The sequence below is a fragment of the Gambusia affinis genome, linkage group LG15 (genome assembly GCF_019740435.1).
Source record: "Gambusia affinis linkage group LG15, SWU_Gaff_1.0, whole genome shotgun sequence".
Lineage (NCBI taxonomy): Eukaryota > Metazoa > Chordata > Actinopteri > Cyprinodontiformes > Poeciliidae > Gambusia > Gambusia affinis.
In genome coordinates this window covers 9,255,892-9,279,252 of record NC_057882.1, presented here as the reverse complement: position 1 = coordinate 9,279,252, position 23,361 = coordinate 9,255,892, and the positions used below count along the sequence as shown (strand labels likewise).

At 37.6% G+C, this 23,361-nt stretch overlaps 1 protein-coding gene and 1 long non-coding RNA gene across 3 annotated transcripts in view; one reads left to right on the top strand and one right to left on the bottom strand.

Annotated features, from left to right (window-relative positions):
• slc47a1 (solute carrier family 47 member 1) overlaps positions 1-11,284 on the top strand; it is a 16,080-nt gene extending 4,796 nt beyond the window's left edge. Inside the window, exons 6-17 of the mRNA XM_044139769.1 lie at positions 1,295-1,339; positions 1,813-1,910; positions 2,531-2,628; positions 3,518-3,631; positions 4,154-4,221; positions 4,324-4,432; positions 5,144-5,219; positions 5,303-5,372; positions 5,456-5,588; positions 7,351-7,445; positions 8,546-8,650; positions 8,735-11,284. Coding sequence (XP_043995704.1) covers positions 1,295-1,339; positions 1,813-1,910; positions 2,531-2,628; positions 3,518-3,631; positions 4,154-4,221; positions 4,324-4,432; positions 5,144-5,219; positions 5,303-5,372; positions 5,456-5,588; positions 7,351-7,445; positions 8,546-8,650; positions 8,735-9,109 — 1,386 coding nt within the window. The 3' untranslated portion in view covers positions 9,110-11,284. The remainder of the gene's footprint in view (positions 1-1,294; positions 1,340-1,812; positions 1,911-2,530; positions 2,629-3,517; positions 3,632-4,153; positions 4,222-4,323; positions 4,433-5,143; positions 5,220-5,302; positions 5,373-5,455; positions 5,589-7,350; positions 7,446-8,545; positions 8,651-8,734) is intronic.
• Positions 7,267-23,361, bottom strand: LOC122844391. Of its 2 annotated transcripts, XR_006372877.1 has the most exons (4): positions 23,234-23,302; positions 21,443-21,571; positions 12,468-12,567; positions 7,267-7,464 (listed from the first exon to the last, which is right to left on the bottom strand). It is a non-coding gene; the product is annotated as an uncharacterized LOC122844391 (long non-coding RNA). The 2 variants fall into 2 exon arrangements; XR_006372878.1 differs by lacking the exon at positions 21,443-21,571 and having other exon boundaries at positions 23,234-23,361.

Sequence of the window (23,361 nt, the reverse complement as noted above, 5' to 3'; positions counted from 1 at the left end):
CCTTGTGCGTAATACACGGCTTGTACCCCCTTGAGGTGGTTGTGAAAAATGGGGAGGAAACCATGGTGGACCTGGTAATAGAGACGTGGCTTTAGCTGCTTTCCTGATCAATGATCTTTGGCTGGGTTGACATTAGGTAGACGGCCATATCTTGATAATGTTTTGAAGGTAATTGACTGTAATTGATGTTATTTACCTGAGTAAAAAGGTCTGAATACAGATTCTGACTTTGTGCTGGTCAACCACACAACGTGTCAGATGAAAACACTGAAGCCTGTAGTTGGATGTAACAGAATGCTAAGACAGTTCTCGGGTTAGAAATAGGAAAAAGAAAAAAATAAATCATTTGCCATTTAATCTGTAGGGCTTTACACAATTTGCATGTGTCCAAAGTTTTGCTGGTGTACTTAGTTTTCCTGCAACGGCAGAGAGGAGAGTCTGTGGCGTGTGGTTTCATACAAAAAAGAATACAAATCTCCATGCTAAACTTGTAAAAAATGTGTAGAATCAGGTGAAAGCCAGCTCATTCATGCATTAAATCTTTTGAACTAATGGGTGCATTTTCTTTTTACCATGGCTGTGGGATCATGCTTAAAAACAAAGAAAAGCTTGGAATAGTAGGAATTTGTTGGCTTGATAGTTCTGCCATTCCTGTTTATCTTTTCATTCTTATTTCTAATGAACTAAGATAATCCAGCAGCTGAATAATGCAATTATTCAACTGCACACTGAGATGGATAAGAAACACAATTTCCTTTTAAACAGTCGATGCTGGGGGCTAAATTGTTCTCATCTTGGCCGACTTTCAACAAAAATAACAAAGACTCGGAATGCCAAGCTCTTTTTGCCATCTATAAATTTAAAGCTTTTTAACTAATCACTGATTTTGCCTCATTTAAAAACTCGGCTGCAATTTGGAGGCGCCACAAAAAATATGAGCGGACACACAGGACACTCAATGACCTCCTGGAGCACATTAGCCTGTAAGAGTGAAAATATCGCACCCAGTTCAAGAAAATCTGACTGCTGAGTTTACTCTTGAATGTTTAGTTTTCCAAAGTTTGTCTCACTTTATGTGTATTTCATATTTTATTTTAAGATATATGACATTAAAACAGTACTGTGGGAGCTTTATTAGTATGACCTACTTATGCACTTAAGACTAAATGAAACATTTGAGAATCATAGATCTCAATATTATCATAAAACTGTAATGTTTTAAAGAAACTGTACACCAAGAAATATGTGAGATTAGTCATATAAAAAAAACAACTTTTGTCTCTTTTTGTTCCAGGCTATGTTTTTGCATCAGCTGCAGGTTTCTTATCTACAAAACCAGGTACATTCCCGGAAAAACTATTCCTCTGCTCAACTGCCTTGTATGTCAAAATCTGAGTTTGTGGAAACTTGTTAAGGGAAATCCTTTCAACCTGTTTTGATAGTTTAACTGTGTTTATTCTCTGATCCTGTTTTTGTTTCCTTTTGCTGATTTTATTGGTTGACCGAGTTTATTGGTGCCACAGTTTTCTACTAAACTTTCCATTTTGCTATCTATCTTCATGATGTCACACATGGTACTCAAGTCCTCCCTGTCTGGTTTATCAGATTTGATTATTATAATATATTTGACTAAATGATCCATTAATATTTAATTTTGTTGGATAATTTCTCTGATGTACATTTTCCTTATACATGTGAAATTTCTTGATATATATATGATTACATTTCAAGTTTTATGGCCAGCCAGTGTTTGAAAATTGTCACTGCAGACTACCTTTCTAATGATAACTTCTATATTTGTGTATTTATTAGGGAATCATTCTACCTCAGATGTACACGGCTGCAGTAGCCAACATTTTGAACTTGGGAATCAATTTTCTTCTTATTTCTGTGCTCAAGCTGGGTGTAATGTAAGTGTGCGTAACATTTCCTGCCTTTGAAATTTTGATGGACTTTGTATCGACTGACGAGGCATCAAACCTCAGAAGTCAGAACAGATAACATACATAATAATCGATATCATCAAAAGAGCAGGAAGTCAGAGAGAAAGGGAAGGTATGGGCTTATGCATTCAAGAGAAGGATTTTTTTTCTTCATTTCATCTTATAATTTGTCTTTGAAGGGTAATTTGTTATTTTGCTCAGACTGAGTCAGCAGTTCACTGACGTTTATTATTTTTGATCTTTATTTAGAGAGAAAGGGTCAGAATAGGGTAAAAACAGACAAGAAAGAAATGTTACGGCTCATTCCAGATTCCAGCTGGACAAACATTTGATTCATCCGCAATTTGACCAATCGGGCCTCCCTGTTCGGGTCACGACTCCCCCCTCCTCACTTGCTCCATATCAACCAGGGACACCTGCTAAGGGCCTATTGGACAATCTTACTGTTCCATTATGTGCAATTCGCAGTGTATGTTTTTCCTCTGTATGGTTCTGCAGAGATACATTTGTAAAATTACATCTTTTAACCGTCTGCCGTAAACCAGATTAAGAAATAAATCCGTTCTGTCGTGTGTGTGTGTTTGCAGAGGATCAGCAGCTGCCAACAGCCTCTCTCAGATCATCATTTGCCTTCTGTTGTTTGGCTACATCAGGTGGAAGAAGCTCTATAAGCAGACATGGGGAGGTGAGATCAAGAGGCTCTTTTATCAATAGACTGCCACAAAAATATACTTGGATTGTTTATTTCTGTTAATTCTGATGGTTATGGATTAAAGACAGTGAAACATATTTTTTTTTTTCAATGTTTTGCCTGAATTGCACCATTGTTATGTGGCATGGAGGTGGTCAGCATGTAGATCTGCTGAGTTATTAATAGAGACTTTCAGCTCCTCTGCATTGACTATGGAGTCTCAGAGGTGGACAGAGTAGCCAAAGAATTTGTACTTAAATTATAGTAGAACTACTTCAGCAAATTTTTGCTCAATTAAAAGTTAAAAAATAGCCATCAAAGAAATTACTCAAGTAAGAGTAAGCAAGGATTTGGTAAAAAGTCTACTCAAGAACTGAGTAGTTGATCAAATTATCAATCGTTTAATATTTAAAAATGACACAATCAGACGGACTAAATTGTAAAGTTAAGTGAAAACTTTGGTATTCTAAGGACCAAATTATGTTTTAGCAATGATTATAAATGCAGCTTCTATTTGTTTCAGAAGCTGCAGTTATAATCATCGCTAATACATCACTTCTACCCCATTTTTTCCTTTCACCTAACTTTCCATTGATAGATTTTATAGTTTCCCTCCTGGTAAAATGTTTGTTTGACTATCTACTGTTTTCCAGATGATTCTATGGAATGTGGCATATGATTTCTATTTAAAAAAATGTTCTTTTTAAAAAAAACTATTCTAATGTAAGACATTTTTTCCCCTCAAGTTTAATTAATTTTATTCATCAAAATGTATGTCTAAATCTAAAATATAATTTCCTGACAGACTAAAAATATTACAGATGTTCATCTGGGTTAATGGAGTCGTGCTTTTTACTGAGAACCTGGATGAAACTCTCTGCAGGTTGGTCCACTGAATGTCTGCAGGGCTGGGGTTCCTACATGAAGCTGGCCGTTCCCAGCGCATTCATGATCTGCTTTGAGTGGTGGGTCTGGGAGGTTGGAGGCTTTCTTGCAGGTATGTTTTTTCTTTTTCCTTTTACACGATTGGATCATACTGTAATTTTGATGGGATATTTGCAAAATCTTAGTGGACCTGACAAGAGTTTCTGTAAATTGGTTGGTTTCTTGGAATGGAGCAGTGATTCCCATCCTGCGGAAATGTGTAATATGATTTATACATACAGAGAATAAAATAAACAAAGACATTTGAATCGATGTATGCTGGTTTTACACCTACATCTGTCAATTACAAGTCTGTTCATGGAATAAAACTCAACTAAAAAACTAAAGTAAATTCACCATATTGGCTCAATTTACTTATTTAGAAATGCACAAATATTAACTCTTCACAGTAAAATTGTCAGGTGGATGCATCATCCTGAAATAAATTTTTTGTACATTCTTTTTATTGTAAAAGGTGAATCCTACTTGTCGTATTGATTTGGTTTTGCACCGGTCCAGTAACATCTGTTGTACTTGCTGACATGCTCTTTCCCAAACTGTTATACTCAAACCCAAAACCTTCGATTATTTTTAGGTTGGCTTGGAGAAGATGACCTGGCTGCCCAGCATCTGATGGTAGAAATAGGAGCCATAACATACATGGTACGCATTATCAGAAAGAAATGATCATGGTTATAAGTGTTTGAGAACCGAGTCTTATTTACAAACATAACCTGGAGTGAAAAATATATACATTTCTTGCAGTTTCCTTTAGGTATCCACGCTGCAGCCTGTGTGCGTGTGGGCAACGCTTTGGGAGCCGGCAACACATCAAGAGCCATAATCACCTGCAAAGTTGCCTTAGTTCTTTCAGGTATGAAGATACATGTTGCATGCACTTATACATTTGATTACTCTTTACAATTTTAATGCTTGTGTTCAACAAGACGGCTGGTTTGCTGTTCCCAACATAGTTACTGTATCATGTTTTTATCATGTAAAGCACTTTGAACTGCCTCTTTGCTGAAATATGCTACATATAGAAACTTGACTTAAAGGGTTTTTCAGTGTTTAGCTTCATCTTGTTCAACTTTAACCAGTTTCTTTTGTACCTACCACCATAGGATAATGCTACAACCACCATGTTTTACTGTGGTGCATTCAGTGTTAGGCGTAGTTTCTGTCACGTAAGACTTTTCTTTATTCCACATATCTCTTGGGTTCCTTGAAAGACTTCCAGCAAACTGCAAACTGGATTCCTTATAGCTTTTATTTTGTCAATCTTCTGTATATTTGTGAAACGTGTGACTAAACAAATCCCCCATAGATAACTCAATGATGCTTTGTTTTGGTCTGTCACATGGACACCTCTAAAGTTATAGTTTATAGTTTGTGGTTTGAAATTGACAAAAAGTGAAATCAATGTTAGCGAAAGACATTTTCAGAGACTCTAAATTAAACACCTCTGACACATTCCTACTGGAAGGAAAGTGCTTGTGTTATATCCAACACATATAATAATTATTATAATCAACACCATTCTTGAACAATTTGTAAAGTGTCACATGTTTTCTTTGCACCTCAGGAGTGCTGGCTCTGTTCCAGGGGTTCATCCTTGCTGGCTGTAAGTCCGTCATTGGCTACATATTTACCTCAGACGAGTGAGTCTTCAAACCAACACACATTGATTCCCATGCAGTGAATAAGCCGCTCTGTTTTGATGAGCTCATCTTGTCTTCTGCAGCAAAATTGTGCAGCTCGTATCAGACAACTTGACAGTTTACACATTTCTTCAGTTCCTTGATGCACTTCTGGTATGTTTTACTTTTCTGCTTTATTGTAATTTAAATTTTTTTCTAACAATAAAATGTTTTTTTTGGGGGGGTTGATCCTTCAGTGTGTCTGCTCAGGAATTCTTGTTGGATGTGGGATGCAGAAAATCGCAGCCCTGTCAAATTTGATATTTTACTACCTCATCGGCCTACCTGTCGGAATAGCACTGATGTTTTGGGCCAAGCTGCGAATATTAGGTAATTTGTTCTTAAATCATATTTTCTGTCCATATCACCACATCACAACATCAAAAATGCCAGCATAAGCCCTTGTCCAAACATTTTTGCAACTGGTGCAGAGACTGCCGGGTGTTTTGTGTGGAACCTTAAAGTTAGGAATAACCAAAAATCTTCTTCTCCCCAGACACGTCCACGTTCTGTTCAGTGCATCCGTCAGCTTTCTGTTATTGTTGAAAATGTCAAGGTTTTCATTGTTCGTCCAATAGACAGACTTAAATTGACTAGTGCGATACACGGAATGCCACAGCCCTTTTTTAAAAGTCAACGTCGTCTCCGAGGTGGTTGGTTTTTGTCCAGTCATAGGCAAGATGCTTTATGGACAAACCACAAAATAAATGTCCTTCATGCCATTCTGGTCACAACCAAATGTGTGGCAGAGTGAACTGTGTCTTCCCCCCTCTCCTGTCAGCCTACTTTTGAATAAGGGACACTGGAGCCCACAAAAGACCCACTGCCGGGGAAAAAAAAAAAAAAAAAAATATATATATATATATATATATATATATATGTAAAACAACCATACCTTAAATTTTTACAGTAAACTGAAAACATCTGGGTTCTCCCTTGTAGAGAGAGAAACCTGAAGACATGATTCTCAACTGGAAACTAGTCGAATCCTCCATCTGAGTCAGAGGCGTCGTAAATGAATAAATAAAATCTTCCTGTCGTGTAGACGATGGACAGACTTATTGGGGTTTTGTCTGCAGGAATGAGGGTAAAGAAAGTTTGTTGTGGTGAAAAAAAAAAAGAGCCGAGCTGAACAGTAGCTCTGTCGATTTACTGGCCTGTCAATTTTACAATTTCCATCTGTGGCTATTCTGACTAAAACAACAACATCGTGAAAACAAGTGACTATATTGAGCTTCCTCCACAGGGTGTCTGTCTTTAGCTTGATCAGTTTTATCAAACGTCTGCGTCAAGTCAGCATTTTTGTTAGATAAAGCAAACAGACGGATGTTTAAAGGTCAGATTTAATCCATTCAGTGATTCCCTCATTGTACTTTTATAGTAGCAGAAACAATAATTGAGATTTTGAGCATCATTCTGCAGCATGCAGTCACACAAAATTTACTTTACATTAATCAGAATGTTGCCCTATTTTCTTGCATTTTCTTTACAATTGTTAGTCCATGCATTCTGAATGACCAGCTCCTAAGAAATGAATGGGAAATTATGTTCGATATTGATATTTAAGCTCAGACTTATTTGCAAAGTCCATCCATCACTCTTCCAACCTTTCATCATTTTTCTTCCCTGCAGGCCACAATTTGCCTCCTGTTTTTTGCTGTCCACTTACATCAGACCTACACAGAGTAGCATCACTCCTCTGACCTTGTGAAATAAGATGATTATAGTCTCTGTCAATATTTCCTTTGTTAGGCAATTAGGAACATCATCAAAAGCGTTAGGAAAGTGTGTTGGACGCACATGTGTTTCAGACTTTCTGCTTTCATCTTCTAACTGAAGGCAAATGCTCTTTAAAGTAACTCAAACAATGGATTTGGATCTTAGTGTATCTGTAAATATTATTTTTGTTTTGTTACTCTAAATAGATGTAAAAATAGGCCCAAGAGCAGAAAGAGAGCCATGATGAGTATTTCAGTTTGATTCAAGAATAAAACATCTCAAATAACTCATTTGCTTCCTTTCTTTTACCTAACTCAAAACTTGCTGAAGAGCGTAGTAATTACTTGTCTTGTACGCTGATCTGTCTTTTCAGGCTTGTGGCTCGGTCTCCTAATTTGTGTTTTCATCCAGACGGGTTTCTTCCTTGCTTTGATCTTTAAAGCCGACTGGAAAAAAGTGACGCAGAAGGTGAGATATCCTCTTCTTTCTTTATAAACATATACAAAAGATTCAATTAAAAAACATATGTCAGAAGGATGAATCCTATACTCACATCAGGAAATTACTCCAGTGAGGAAATATTTATTTAAATAAGATTTTATTGACCAAACAAATTATTACATGCAATCAATGATTGTATCTATTAACTCTAAGGTCAATTTCCTGAAGTTTAATTGAAGCAGAAGAAGGACAAACAAAATAAAACAATTTTAAGTCAAAATAATGTTTTAGGATCTTAAGCCAATGATATTGTAAGGCAAAAACAATAATAAAAAAAATTATGAACTATGTGGAATCTTAACATATGTATATATTTTTTTATGTAACTACTGCTGAGGGTGCTGTAATTTCCTTTTGGACACATCTCTGAGGATTTATTTAGCGATAATAATTTAATTTCAGAGTGTAAACACAGTGAAATGATCACTAGTTAATAGCTAAAACACTTTGTTTCAGCTGTATTTAAGTTTAAATAAGCTTAAACAGTTTATTTAAGGTTTGTTTATAATCTGACTGTGTTAATTCCCTTTTAGAAAAGCTTGTTCTTGTGAGGGAAAGGTCAGATATGATGTTCATGGCAAATACACAGAGGATCAAACTTAAACTAATAAAATCAAAATAACTGCCTTTATCATGAAAGAAATTTACAGGACTCACAAAAAGAAAGTTTAGAGCAGATTACAGAAAATCACTCTATAGCCTCGGTTATCAAAGCAGGGATAAAACGTCTAATTTGCAGCAACACATCACTGCACAGTTGACAAGAAATGTTTTCCTTTCAGATCAGAATAGATCAGCTACCAAACGATCAAAAGGGCCAAAGCATGACATTGCAAAGTCATGAAATGGCCAACATCTTTTTTTTTTTTTTAAAGAAAAAAACATTTTGTAATGTTTATTAAAAATGTGGATAATTATGACAAAACACTAGTCTACTCAAAATTCACACTGAAGTTGTTCCGCGTGTAGCAATTATTTTTGTAATTAGATCTTTTATTGTTTACTAGATCAGTTTAGACTAATGTTTGTATTTGTGCCTAACTGGACATCTCGTCAACATGCTTTAGGCTCAGAAGCGAGCTGGGAAAACGGTGGTTGTGGCCCCAGTGCGTCCTGTTAGTGCAGTTCTAAATGAAGCGATCTTACCGGATGTCATTGTCTGCCCAGATTCGGTAGGTACACATTTCTCTCTGAAGCTTTGACCTACCCTGTACGCAAACCTCACATTTTTTGTGTTTTATTTTGTTATCCAAAAGGCCCAAGAAAAGAGTGACGCAGCTCTCGGAACAGAGGGCTACAGTCGGGTTAATACCCAAGATCAGGAGCTGAAAGGAGGCCACGGGTCAGAGGAAAGTCACACTAATGCTGCAGTAAATGAGACCGACGCAGAAAAGAGCAAAGAATCATCTGACTCCAAAGCTGCAGAGAAGCTCTCCACCTCTCAGCTGATCATGCGTCGGGGACTAACTTTGCTGTTCTCAGTTCTTATTTTGATAACAGGAGTTGTTTTCCAAATTGCTTTTCCTGTAGCAGCACCCAGTGCCCAGAGTGTGGCCAACGCCTCCTTAGACTGGGTTGATTTCTCCACTCCCACACCACTGGATGCACTGAACCTGACCACAAGCTTGTGAGCTTCTTGGAATGGGGCCCCCTGCTGACAACATGTGGTTACTGCACTGGTTCCATGCGGTGGGGAGAGAAAAAAAAACAACAAAAAACGCCTTACTGGCCAACTGCTGAGTGAATCCAGCAAGCGATATGAAACTCCACTGACTCTGGCAGGAAGAACAAATGTTTTGAAGCAAAGATCAGGTTTTAGCCCTCTCTGTCAAAAGTACATGGCTGTACTGTGGTGAGGAACATTGATACCAATCCCTCACCAGCACACTAAGTGTAAAGTGCCAAATATGCTGCTATCAGTGACGTGCGGTGAGGTTCATGACTGGTGAGGCTACACCACAGTCAGATGTACAAATCAAAAATCAAATACAGGAGCTATATTTTAATTTTGACCATGACTAATTAAAGTTTCTAACAATATAACGGCAAGAAAGATAGAAGAATATGTAAAGAGGTAATTTTCTTAAATTATTTGGATGTTTTCTTTGGCTGACCTCTCTTTTCTGATTAAAATGGAAAATTATGTATAATCCAACCTTTATTTTATAGATACATGTATATCTCTGTCATTCTGTTGTAAAACGAAAAAAAAGAAAAAGTTATTGTTTCTCCTTTACCTCTCATTAAAGAGAATGGCTTGAGCAGTTCTGTTTGTCTATATTCCCACCCCTGACTGTTTTCAGTCTTTTCAGTCTGTGTAGAAGAAGAGCACGTGTTGCTCGTTGTGTCTATGATGCTCAGCACTGCCCCCTATCACTGAGGCATGGTACTTCCTGTCTCGCGCCGAGCATTTTCACTGAACTTTTATGTCCGATCAGAAAGACTAAATATACCACAAACGTTCATTAAATTTATCAATAAGACGGTGGAATGTCAATATATGCAGAAAATGTGTAATTAAACAAGTACATTGGAAAGTGCCATTTCATTCGTTTGTGTGGATACAGCGACCCCAAAGGTCACTTTTCAGTCTCCTCTGGACTACTTTTTTTTTTTTTTTTTTTTTACTAATTGGAACAGAGCTTTTAACTTTAAAAACTTGAAAATTCAAATTTGCTTTAATTTTCTCCTCCAAATTTATAATTACAACAATGGCATTTCAAATGGTTTTGTGGGTAAGAAGGCCTTGACTACAACAGTGCCAGCTTCTGATTGGTTAACTTGTCCATTACGTAGCGACAGCCCCACCCACTCACTCTGAGGGGTAAGTCTGACAGATAAATGCAGCTTGTGACCATAAAGAAATTAAATAAATAGTGAAATAACTGTAGATTTTTTATTTATAAATTGACTTTTGTTTTAATTATTGAAACCAACAACAATATTAATTTAAAGATTTATTTACTTTTCTGAATTTTGGCACTTTTGGACCTGCATGGAAATTTGGCATGAACATATTATTGATTTGATTTCTGTGTGCATTGCCCTGTATAGTAAAACTTTAACCCTTCAGTAATTTTATTATGCATTAGAAGACTAAACATTGAGTGTAAATATGTATTTTGTACACATGGAAAAATTACCTGCACAGATGTAAATACATATCACTAAATATGTTAAATAATAGTTTTATTTTTATGTCATTATAAATTTGTTCTGAGTTTTGTCTTGGCATGATTGACTAATTAAAAACATTTTAAATGAACAATGTGATTGTGTGAACATTTTATGAACTTTACCAATAAAAATAATGAAGTCAATCAAGAGAAATTAGAGATGATGAAGCATTAAAGTCAGACAGGTATGACACTATATGATTAGTTTTAAATAAATGTGGCAGTTTTGGTATTTCTAAAGGCACTGACATCAGAAAATACAAAAGAATGCATGTATCATTCAGATTACCTCCATTTTATTGATGAAAACTGAATTTCAACTATTTTTTTCCCAATTAGGACTCATCATCACACAAGCACACGCTAGACGTTCCCCAACAACATGACACAACAAATAAGGTAGCACCATTTCTTAAGCGACCATGGTACACCATGACTCTGAAACTCAATTCAGACAGGAGATTTTTGTCTCTTTCCGCTGGTTAATGATGCCACAGCATGTTACTGATTGCAGTCTCTGTAAGGAGCCTCTGGCAAGATCTCCGCTGATGAGCAAAATGTGTCCATGTATGAATCCAACCTGATTTACATATTGAATAACAATCAATTATTTTGCATTTTAAAGGACTAAAACAAAGACGCGTCTGCTGTAAGAGTAGTGTCTCAACTATGATCTGGCTTCATACTGCATACAGACGCCTGTCAAAACTCACCAGAACGTGCTAATAGTTGTAATAATATAGCATGCTGAAAGGAATACTTTAAAGTGAACTTTAGTGTTCACCATTTTCAACATGACTTATTACACACTATGCTTACTTTACTTGCACGTAACTTCATGTGCATCATATAAAAGAAGCAGATCAGCTACATTTGGAGGAAGTCAAAAGAAAACGAAACCAGCTGTTTAAGTTTTGACATTTTTGCACCGGGAGATAGCGCTGTGTGGTGAAAGAGTATTTGCTGCCTGACATGTTTCCATTGCTTTTCAGTTTTATTACAACCTAAATACATCTAAATGTTTTAGATCCTCAAGCAGTTTTTAACATCGGAGAATGGCTACCAGTCTGAATAAGAACTTGCCCTCTGAACCAAAAAATTTGTTGTTTGCCTTTAAGAAGCTACAATTACTGGAATTGAGTTTTTATATTGCTTTGGGGGAATTTTGGCACACTCTTCTTGCAAAATTTATTGATTTAATTAAGACACATGAAAGGGTTTTTATGTTATGTATTCATGGTTTCACCAATATCAGTATCAGTTTGTTGCATGTTCCTTGAGGAAACAAAGTTGATCATCAAACGATCACCAGCATGTTTGACTGTCTGAGTTATTGTATTTGTCCTGTCTGAGCTTTATGACAAATGTAATGATACATGCAAGTTCAACTTTGGTCTAGTAAAACAACAACATATGTGCTGGTGAAGATGCTTTTTGTTGACAAATTTGAGATGGGTAGTTTTGTACCTTTAGGCCTGTATGATTTTCTCCTTGATACTGTCTGGCTCTGTATTTTTCTCATTGTTGAATCCCAAATACTCCAATTTAGTGAGGCCAGCTGTTCTTTAGATGCTGTTCTGGCTTCAGTTTAACCTCCTGGATGAGTTGATGTTGGACTCTTGGAGTGAATTTGGTTTCTTCAAAGTAGAACCTTTCAAAACCTTGGCATTCCTGATGGCCTAATTTGCACACATTTCTCAGAAACTGCCATTGCATTAACCATTTCCCAAAATTCGCACAGCAAACTCATTCATTAACAAAACAAAATCTGACAAATTGTTCACAGCTAACCTGAGTGAATTGTTTTACTTACGCCCGGTTCGTCCCTGATAAGCCATAGCAAGCTAATCATCTGCTCTGGCAGAGGAACAGGTGGTTGATCTGCTCACTGGGACATGTTTTTATCTGGCATGCTGTGAAGAGAGCGCACAGACATTTCATTAGAATCAAATTTGGCAATGAAGATCAAAGGAAAGAAAAATAAATCAAAGAGAAAAAAACAGCCTTTGTGTCTTTGATAATGAAAGCATGCATGCAAAAATGCACTGTAGCCTAAATTTAACATATAATAGCGTTTTTAATTATGGATTTTGTTCAGATTTTATAAAACAGAGAAAGTATGTCTCCTAAGCTCAAACAGCATTTGCTCATAAAAATTTTATTTCATTTCTTTCATTTTTCTATGACTAATGTTTACATTGAATACCTGACTGTGTTCCACTGTGGAATAAAAAGCGTAGGATACACAGACAGATTTTGTGCATTTAAAAGGCAAAGAGGCAATGCAGCAGCATCGTTTTAGAAAGCAGAGAGGAGCTACATCCAGCGTGACTTTAATGATGGATGATGCTTTAAACAAAGGTTCTCTGTGTACTGTGTGAATGCTGAACAAGAGTGTCGAATAATACTGTATTATTCAGATTAAGGGGAGCAGAAAACACTCAAACTAAAATACCATAACAATACTATATACATAAATATATCCATAACATTTTTAAAGTGTTGATTTTGTTTCAATGGTTATTTTTAAAGGCTATATTTATGTCTTGTTTTCTTTTGAATTAGCATAAAAAATAACATTTGTTTTATAAATCTAAACGAAGGAAAGTGTGAAACGCACTAAAGTAGGTATGTGTCAAAGATCTTTGACCAAATGTATTTCATGATGTAACTGCCTTTTTAAAAGAAACACATTTTGTGTCAATAGTGGCCTTTACTGACTTTTATTAGACAGAAAATGGGAAGAAACAGGAGAAAAGATCTGCAGAAAAGATCCCAAGGTTGGAAATCGAACCACAGACAAATAGTTTCAGTAACAGAAGAAGAAAACGCTTATTTCTGTCGTAGCTAAAACAAAACATTGACAAGAAAGCAGGTCAGTTACGGTCCTGCTTTCTTTTAACCAGCTGACCAGCAGTGTGTGGCAGCTTGGACTGTATAAAACCCACAGAAAACATTTTCTGTATTTATTAAGATAAACCAGAAGCATAAAAATAAAGACACACCTTAGTTGTTTTTTTTTTTATGTATTCTTTGAGCTATCCATTCTGACTTTAACAGATATCCATTACTTATCTTAAAAAGCTGTAACATAAGGATATGTAAGAAATGTTTTGGTACGCAAACTGAGGCACTTCTTGATTTTCTCAAAATGATGACAGAGCAGTTGCTGTAAAACAGGATTTTGTAAGCTAGAATGATTACATACACTACCTTGTATTAGTTTCCATAATTAGCTTGATTAGCATTAGAAAAAACATTTATTTAATAAGTAAGTTGTTTCATATTTGTGTACTTGTTCAAGGCAGTACACAGTAGTAGAAAATCATTTTTCAAAGCTAATCAAACTCAGCCATTACCTGTTGAATTGTCGTTTTTGAGAACAAATTCAATATTGACTTTAAAGGTCATTGGAGGACGTATGGATAAACTTATGGCCCACCTGAGAAAAACTGCTAACTGGTGCACAAAGTTTCAGTATGATTTACTATTGTATTTGTTTTTACTGGACAATACCAATACTGGGAACATTGGTTAAAGTTTAGTTATATAAATGATTTACATTCTGGAGTGGATGCACACAAACAAGAACACGGCAAATGAAAGTGTTGCAAAAATCCTAGCAGCAGAATACTGACTGAAATTTAATCCATACTTGGAGTTTTTTCAGATATTCCCTCGTGGCACGAGCCACAAAGCGCTTCAACATCAGCGAACAAAGTACACAAAGCAACCTTGTCCCTAATAGACCTACAGTCACTATTTCTGGTCTTGAATTGCACCTGATTCTGAAGATACCTTCCTGCAGCTGGCAAATGAAGGCAGGCTACAAAATTCAACCCAGCTAAATGGGGTTAATTAGACTGATAATGCTGCTCGGCAACCGTTCTGTGCAAACTGTAAGGATGCAGATACAAAAGACACGTTCAAAGCCAAGAAGTTGAATTGGGTCCCGGAGCCGCCATGAAGATCGACGCATGCAGCTGAGCGTCGTTCTGGCAAACAGAAAAGAGAAAATTGTAAATAAGCTCCAAACAATTCACTCTGAATTACTTGATGTGTGATCAGCAATGGAGCCAATCTGCAGCATTGTCAGAATATGATGCGCTGATGTTGTGAAAAAGGTTCACCTGGCGCCCTTCTTACTCCCACTTAGATCATGATAAATGGGCAAATGTCAACGAGAGCAAGAGAAACAAAGTGTTTAGAGAATCACCCAGGAATTAATTATTGTATAAACTACATATGCAAAGACTATCAGCATATTTAAATGACTAAATATTCATAACTCAACTAAAGTCCATGGTCATTTAAATTAAGCAAGTCTCATGACTGAAAACAATCACAAAAAATAAATAACTGAACAAAATACAACTGAGTCTAAATAACTAATGCAACAAATAGTAAACATAATGAACAAGCATTTGCAAATTCCAAACGTGGACTGAAAGGATCATGAGATATTTTTAAATCAGCACAGCTTTGATTAAATCCTGCATCTTATCAAATACCAGCTTAATTTGAAGGGAGATTGTTTTATTTCTCATCGTTTTATAAGAGGATACAGTTGGGAATAGGTCAGGATCTGACAAGAAGAAAGGACTAAGATACAATGTTGTGAATTTCCTTCTGGGATTAATATATATATAAAGTATATCCATTCAATACTTGAGTAGCACTTTTGACAAAAATTACTTTTACAAGTGTTTTGACGATGCTGTATCTTTTACTTTTACTTGAGTAATTTTATTAAGTATCGCTACTCTTACTTGAAATTTAAAACACTTTGGCATTCCTGGATTCTCTGCACTGTATTTGGTTAAAACAAATATGTTTTAACATAAGATGCAGGGTTTAATCAAAGCTGTGCTGATTTAAAAATATCTCATGATCCTTTCAGTCCACGTTTGGAATTTGCAACTGCTTGTTCATTATGTTTACTATTTGTTTTATTAGTTATTTAGACTCAGTTGTATTTTGTTCAGTTATTTATTTTGCTTAATTTAAATGACCAGGGAGTTTAGTTGAGTTATATTTGGTTAAAACAAACATGTTTCAACCAAAAATTCACCAGACACAGACACAAACCAGCAGCTTTTGTTAAAATTTCATAAGTTTTTAATTGACAGAAACTAATTTCAAAAAATTTTCTTTTGCCTGATTTTGTGATTTTTTGTTACTTCTATGAATTATTGTCATTTCCACTTAACATCATACTTTGGTCTGTCTAATTATGTAATTTTTAAATATTAAATGATTGAGAATTTAATCAGCTACTCAGTACTTGAGTACTGAGTAGTACTTTGTTAATTTGAGTAATTTCTTGGATGGATACTTTTTACTCTTACTTGAGTAAAATTATGTTGAAGTAGTGTTACTCTTACTTGAGTAAAATTTTTGGATACTCTGCCCACCTCTGATTATGAATTAGTTTGGTAACAAAAATAAATTTAGGTTATTTGAAATTGAAAGGAAAACAAAGTCTCTTTGAAGTTGTGCCACAAAAAAGCTTGAATATCGAAACCAGATTGTGACACACAATAAAAGTATCTCACAGAGAAATTAATCATTGAAAAGATGCCGATTGAGAATAAATCAGTCTTATTTGCTCCGGCAGGTGATGTGTTGCGCAGCACCTTTGTGTGCCTAAAACTCTTTCCTTTAGTCTCATTTCTTGACAAAAGAATTCACAATAGCTCAAGAAGGTTTCTGACATGTTTTTCTGCTTTAAAAGGTTCACACAAAGGAATCTAAATGCCATTATCAATTAATTTGTCACTTTGTGCAATGAATAGTAATCAGTGAAAAACCAATACAGCACCTAGAAATGCTCTATTTATGTAGAATACGAAAAAAAAAACATCTAGCAATTATGCAAAAGCATGTCTGGAAAATTGAGATTATTTGAGAGGAATTAATTTTGATAAAATAATGTGGATATTGTACAGTTCTCCATATGGCTTTTTCAAGATCAAATAATGAACTTCCAGTCATTCAATCAGATCACTGACAAGCTTTTTTTTTTGGTTGGAATGTTATGTCTCATCTTCAGCATAATGACAGTTTAAAAAAAATAAAAAATCTTCTTGGAAACAGACGATTTAAAACACTTTCCTAAATGAAAAGCAGACTAATTAGGACCCTGCAATCCAGGCAGATACCAAGCTAATAAAGTGAATACAAGACATCTGTTTTTTAAAAAATTATTATTATTATTATTATTTGTGTCATTCACATTAGATCATTTTTGCAATTACCATAACAATAAGATCTCTATCTAAATGTCACCTAACATCCAGAAAGCATTGCGTTTCACTCTTTTTGCTCTGAGCTGGAAACTCGTGAGGCAAGATCTGCAGCATGAGTCAACACTCAGAGCAGCAGAGAAGGTGATTCGTCTGTTTCAGTCTGTCTACTCACTCCTCCACTTGTGTTTTCACTCTCTAAATCTTTCATTCTCAGATGAGGTTCGGCAGAAAACAAGAATCAGTGCCATACTAAATTATAATTGTACGCTAAGATCTCCCATCGTACACAGACAGAGAAGCTGGGAGTAATCAATAACTAATTACCAGCAGGATAATCAATAACAGAGATTTTGAGAATGGACACCAGTCGCGCTGCTACGTCACGTAAACAAGCTTTTCGGCTCTGGAAGAAACGGTGCCGAAATGTCAGAGAGGTGTCACACATTTTCAAGGGTTTATAAATGTTTAAAGGAAAATAATGCTTTTGATTCAAATTCAATTTTCAGCTTGCAGCTTTGCAGATAAAGTTGTACAAAACTAGAACCAACACTTTATGCATAATGTAATTTTTTAGCATTAAAAATAATGCTTCAATTGTAACAGAACACAAAAAGTGCAAGAAAACACCAAAACAAACATTGTAAATAAATCTGCAAGGAAAAAGAGCAGGCTTTGCTGTATTCTGTTGGGACAGTGATGGATAAGTTAGTGCAAACATTTGAAGTGGATCTGGATTGATAAAAAGTTTATAAAGGTTTGCATTTTGGATTAAAATCTCACACAACCACCTTTAGTAATTTAAGTTATGCATATTTTGAGGCTTTACACAAAATTGAAGGTATCAAATGTGACCTAACGATGCTTTAATAATAAAATAATAATAAAAATCACTTTCCCTTTATAGGTGACTTCTGAAAGCAGAATTTATTTAGATGTATAATTTATTTATTTGTTAAAATCCTAGTCTTTGCACCATAATTTCTTTTGTTTGGATGTGACGTAAAATCCAAATAAAACACAAAAGTTTGTAGCTGCATTGTGAGAAAAACAGAAAAAAGTCCAAGAGGTATGAATGGTTTTGCGAGGAACAGTAAATGACAAAAGCCTGAAACGAACTGAACAGCCAGGTTATTGACTAAACATGAGAGCTACGGTATGATGCCACTACTTCATCTGTGGTGCAGAATAAGTGATATTATTAAACTGAAAAGCTTTTCACCTATCTGTTCACTTCTCTGAAATCCAACAATGACAGCAGAACAAGCTCATGTCATGTTCCCTACTCAGAAACACTCATTTATTTTTCTCTTTCTGAGTAGCTGTACCACCTGTCACTATGAAGCAACACACACACACAGGCCTGATTCCTGTTGAGCCATCATGTAGTACACCTCCTGTTCTGCCATTGTAACCCCTCATACTTCACACAGTGAGGTGCTCCTCTCTCTCTCCCCCTCTCTCTCTCTCTCTGTCTCTCCCGTTCAAAACTCTCCCAGTGGGTGGTGCTGTTTTTGTACCTGCTCAAATTCAAACACTTAACATTTTTGGCACACCAGGCTGCTTCATTGAACTTTGAATGGATTTCCTATCAGTTAATCAAACATTCAATGAGTATTTGCTCCCCGTGCTTCCACTAGGTTCAGTCATTAAAACACAGTTAGGGGGTCTCCTTCACAGGATTGAAGAGCATCTTGTCAAACACTCAATTAATTTTTACAGATTCAACAACTCCCTTTTGCTGTGGTTGGGGGAAAGAAAAATAAAGGCAAGAGAAAAAAAAAAAAAAAAAAGCAGAGAAGGTGTACAAAGACAAGCATGCGATGGAGGGACAGGGGACCGTGGGGGTGGGGGTGGCACTAAATGTTGGCTCTCATTCATTTTCCGGGATCAATGATGCAGCAAGGCCCAACGGGTCCTCCTACCAACCAAATTGTATTCCTCAAATCTCTCCCATCCCAACTGCACACACAGAATCACACACACGTAAAATACGCTCCACCAACCATCGTAGCCGGCGTGCGCCGTGACGTCACACTGCAGTTCTTGTCGCGCCCCGCTGGATGACACTGGCAAGACGCCGCTTACACATGCCGTGCAGTCACTCTTCAATGGCAACACTTGCAACGTCAACCACCACCCCCAACCCTTCCGCATTTGTGTGTCTTAGATGGGGTTTGTGCTGCATGGGGAGTGATTTTAGAGCTTTTTGAGGAATATGGGGTTTTCTTTGAAAGGGGTAGGAGGGCTGCTGATGCTCTAGGAGGTAAGGGGGGTGCGCGTGGTTAAAAGAAATCGCAAATGAGAGGAAATTGTTTTGAGTCAGAGCAGATTTGGTGGAGAGAGATAAGAGCTGATGACAACGGTTGTGGTGTGATTAGGATTAGGGGAGTAGAAGGTTGTGGCGATGAAGGGGTGCAGGGGTGGGGGCTGACTCTGTGCACAGAGGAAGCGTTTTTGTTTTTTTTTCTTTTTTAGTGGTGGTGGTGGGTTTATCTGTCTCTCTTTGATATAAAATTCTTCCCGACTACGAGCAATGGGAATCGAGGGGAAAGATGAGGAGATAGGTGGTTTAGATAATGATGGAACTGGAGGATGGATAAGGGCAGGGGATGTCACGCGGAAAGATAGAGTGAGATGGAACAAGAAAGAGTGGAGGAAACAAAAGAAGTCAACATTTAATAGAGAGGCAGAGGTTAGAGAGAAAAGAAGGGGGAGGTAGGCAAGAGAGGAGACACAACAAAAAAGCAGCAGAGTAATTTTTGACGTCGTCTTTCCAACACCCCCACCTGCTACCTCCCCGCCCATTGGGTTGGTGATGGTAGCTTTGGCGGCAAGAGTTTTAGAGGTTTCGGAGTGAACAATGACGCAGAGGGACCCGTCACGTCTGTCCCAGCTGATAGCAACGACGACGATGATGCCCATGGACGATAACAAACACCCCCCCCCCAAAAAAAATAAAAAAATAAATTAGCTTCTCGCAGAGCGCTAAAACCCGACGGCACGTAACGGGGTACGTCACGGCCCGTCACGCGCGGATACGCAGCCGCCGCTATCTCACGTCGGCAGCGTGCATGTGTGCGAGGGGGTTTGTTACAGCAAGCCAGCAAGACACAAAGAGAAGACAGAGGCAGAAACATGGAGGCAAAAAAAGGCAGGGTTAAATTCAGCTGCATATACTTGACATTCACGTGTCTGTGACCTGAGAGTGAAAAACAAAATCAAGGCATTTAAAGCTGCGCCTCTTGTACGAGGGGCAATCTTGTGTAATTTTCTTTTGTCATACAGACAAAAAAAAAATCTAATGCAGCTACTAAAAAGAACCCTACTGAGAGCCACTGCTTTGAAAAGTGGTTAAAAAAAAACCTCAATTAGGTAGTGGGAGGCATCCGATGGGGCTGGGGTCTGTCTGTCTCATATTTTGTGACTATATTTTCTCTTTACATCAACACACAGCATCAAGCATTTCACTTGACTCCTTGACATTTCACTTTTGTCAAAGAACCCAATCAGTGAAGAATGGACATGTCTTAGAAAAAAAAGTGACAGGCCAGATGAGAAGTAATTCAGCCACGACCGAAGCAGGCGAGAATTTGCTCTTTTCATGATGTGATGTATGAGTGCTGAGTCTGATGAGTCATATAGAAATTACTTGAAACAGTTACGGCGATGCTGCCCTCGAAATTGTAAAATAGAGGCCTAATGTTTTGGGAATTTTCATCATCTTTTGTGAAGACAGAGAGAGAGAGAGAGAAAGAGGGGGGAAAAAAAAATCCAAAACAAATTACAGTCACGACATGTGATGGTGGAGGAGCCTCTCCCCGTAATTAGGTTGGACGATGCCTTAATCAATTTCATGTCTGACCTGCTAAAACAGGCACGGCGGGAACACATTATGATTGCGCTGTTGATTTAACAGCGGCGTCCTAATGCAATGGACGAATCCTCTCTCAAATGCCACCAGCCCTGATTTGTCTTCTGTGAGTCATCCGGCGTCCAAAACAGTGCGACACCATGCTGCTCGCTTCCCCCATGACACACTGTCCTTTCCGTAACACCTCTGATAAAGCGTCGAGTCGGTTTCCCGGCAGTAAACACAAACAGACAGTGCCAATGGAGACTGCCTGCTGTGGGAAGAGAATGTAAACAAGGGTGCCAATATATAAAAAAAGAATCTAAAATCCGAGGCAAACAGGCTTTTGAGGACGTCTTGAATGAGTTGGTGAAAAGCGTTTCATTAAGCTTCTTGATGTGTGTTTTTGTTTGTTGAGGGTTCAGCGGGGCCGGAGGGAAGGGGGGCAGGAGGGCTTGATGACAAATTCATGGTTGGAAGTGACTCCGTGCTTTGTTGGCTCCCAGGCTGAAGAGGCTCATTGACTGTGGCAGCTGGTTGACCTTGGAGAAAAGGCAGACCTCTTTCTCTCACTTTCAGCTTCATCCTCTGGAGCTTCTTTTTTAAAAATCTCTTTCAAGGATGTGAAGCGGGAGACGTCGACTCTGACGTGAGAGGCGCGGGAAGGGAGCGGGTGGCACCTGGACTCACCGGCGGCGTGTCACGTTCCCAAACCGTCAGTAGATCTGCATGGCTGAAGAGCCTCTCGGTTTTGAATCGATCTGCTGCTGCTGCTCTGATGAATGGTGAAAGCAGTCGTGGAGTGTCTGGCTTTGTAAACTGATTGGAAACAAATTAACCTGAGTTATTTTGGTCTGTGTGTAAATTGCATCTTGTTTTAATAAATCTGTAGCTTTGTTTTACAGCTTTTCTATAAAAGTCAGATTTGTGGAGGGTGCCAATAATAACTGTGCAATCAACAGATTCTCTGTGGATCTCTGCAGATCTTCTAGAGTCACTGTTTGTCTCCTGACTACTTCTGTGAATACTGTGACTTACTCAATACTGCGAAAAAACGGAAACTCTACTAACATAAACAAACATTAACATTTTCTTTTGCTTTTCGGCAACTTTTTTTGTTGTAAAATTTATGGTTTCTCACTGGAAGCCCTTCGGTGCTTACAACATTACATTTTTCCTTTGATATTCTCAGTGCCTCATGCAGCAAATCAGACATGATACATGAACGATCCTCTAGCTTATAACAAGCTTTGATGGCCAGTGAAATGATTCCGCGATATAAAAATAGTCCAGATGTTAAGGTTGAGATAACTGTCGACAGAGGCAGCAAAGACTTGTGCAAAAGCACAAATCTTTTGGGAAGGAGAGAAAAGATTTAAGCTAATTGGTTTTGTAAATATCTACACTCAATATTCTAAAACTGGTAAAATCACACCATTTAACATTACAAATTGACAAATGCACAATATTGTTTATTTTACTGAAAATAGAATGGAAACAAATAGCTATCCCAATTGTGACAAACTTAGATGAGCTGTAAAACCGGATGCACCAACCATATGGTATTCATTTTAACGTGTCCTTTAGGCATAACTAAGTTTATTATAAACGTATATAAATGTGTGCGAAAAGAGGTGAACCGAAACAACCTTTCCAACATGTGCAGGAGCCAGCCCAGTTTTTGATCCAACGTGGATGTTTGTCTCTGTCTCACACGTAGTGTTTAAACAGAGTTTGACCGGATATTTGGTCGGACTGAACAAGCTGAAGGTCGCTATCAGAAAATGTAAAAATATCTGAGAACCAGCTCATGTGGCGATGACAAAGACGTCCACGCAGGAACATTCTCAACTTGTCTCCCGTTGCTTTCTTAACAATGTAAAGTTTCGAGCCCAGTAAGTGGCAGGGAAATATTAATAATCAGGACGTCTGTCAATGACGCTGTTGCCCTGACTACACAGTGAAAAGGCTAATTGCTTCTCCGCGGTCTTTCTCACCTGAATGTTCCCAGACTCCTGAAACTTGCATAAATCACTTAACTAAAATGTTGCCTAAATGAAACGCTTCATAAGATGCAGCTGTGACCGCATTCACACAGGAGGGTGCGAAGGCGGCAGAGCAGGCTATAGCAACACGAGAGCATTTATTTATTTTTTTGCCGCTGTCAAGAGAAGCAACGCGAGCTGCTACTATTAATACAAATAGGCTGAATTAGTCGCTATTCTCATTGAGGAATGTGGAAATGGGTGGGGGTAACTGTGGAGTGAGGTGGAGTCGAGGGAGTTAGTGGTGAGGCATGAAAAGAGCGAGATGGAAGGCGGGGTAGATGTGGGGGGGAAATGGGTGCGAGTTAAACGCAGGGAGAATCAAAACAAGTGATGACTACATTTACCTCCCCTTCACTCCATTCCAATGTTTTATCTCTCTGCAACTAAGACGAGCGTGAGACGTTTTTACATTAAAATACTTGAATAGTCTTACCTGATCTTAGTCAGCCAGTCTGGAGTGTCAATTTATGTGTTTTAAACTGGGGGCTTAAAAATGGAAGTTAAAGACGTTGGTGACGTCAAGAACTTATACGGTGTCTGTTGATCTGCGCCACGTTGAAG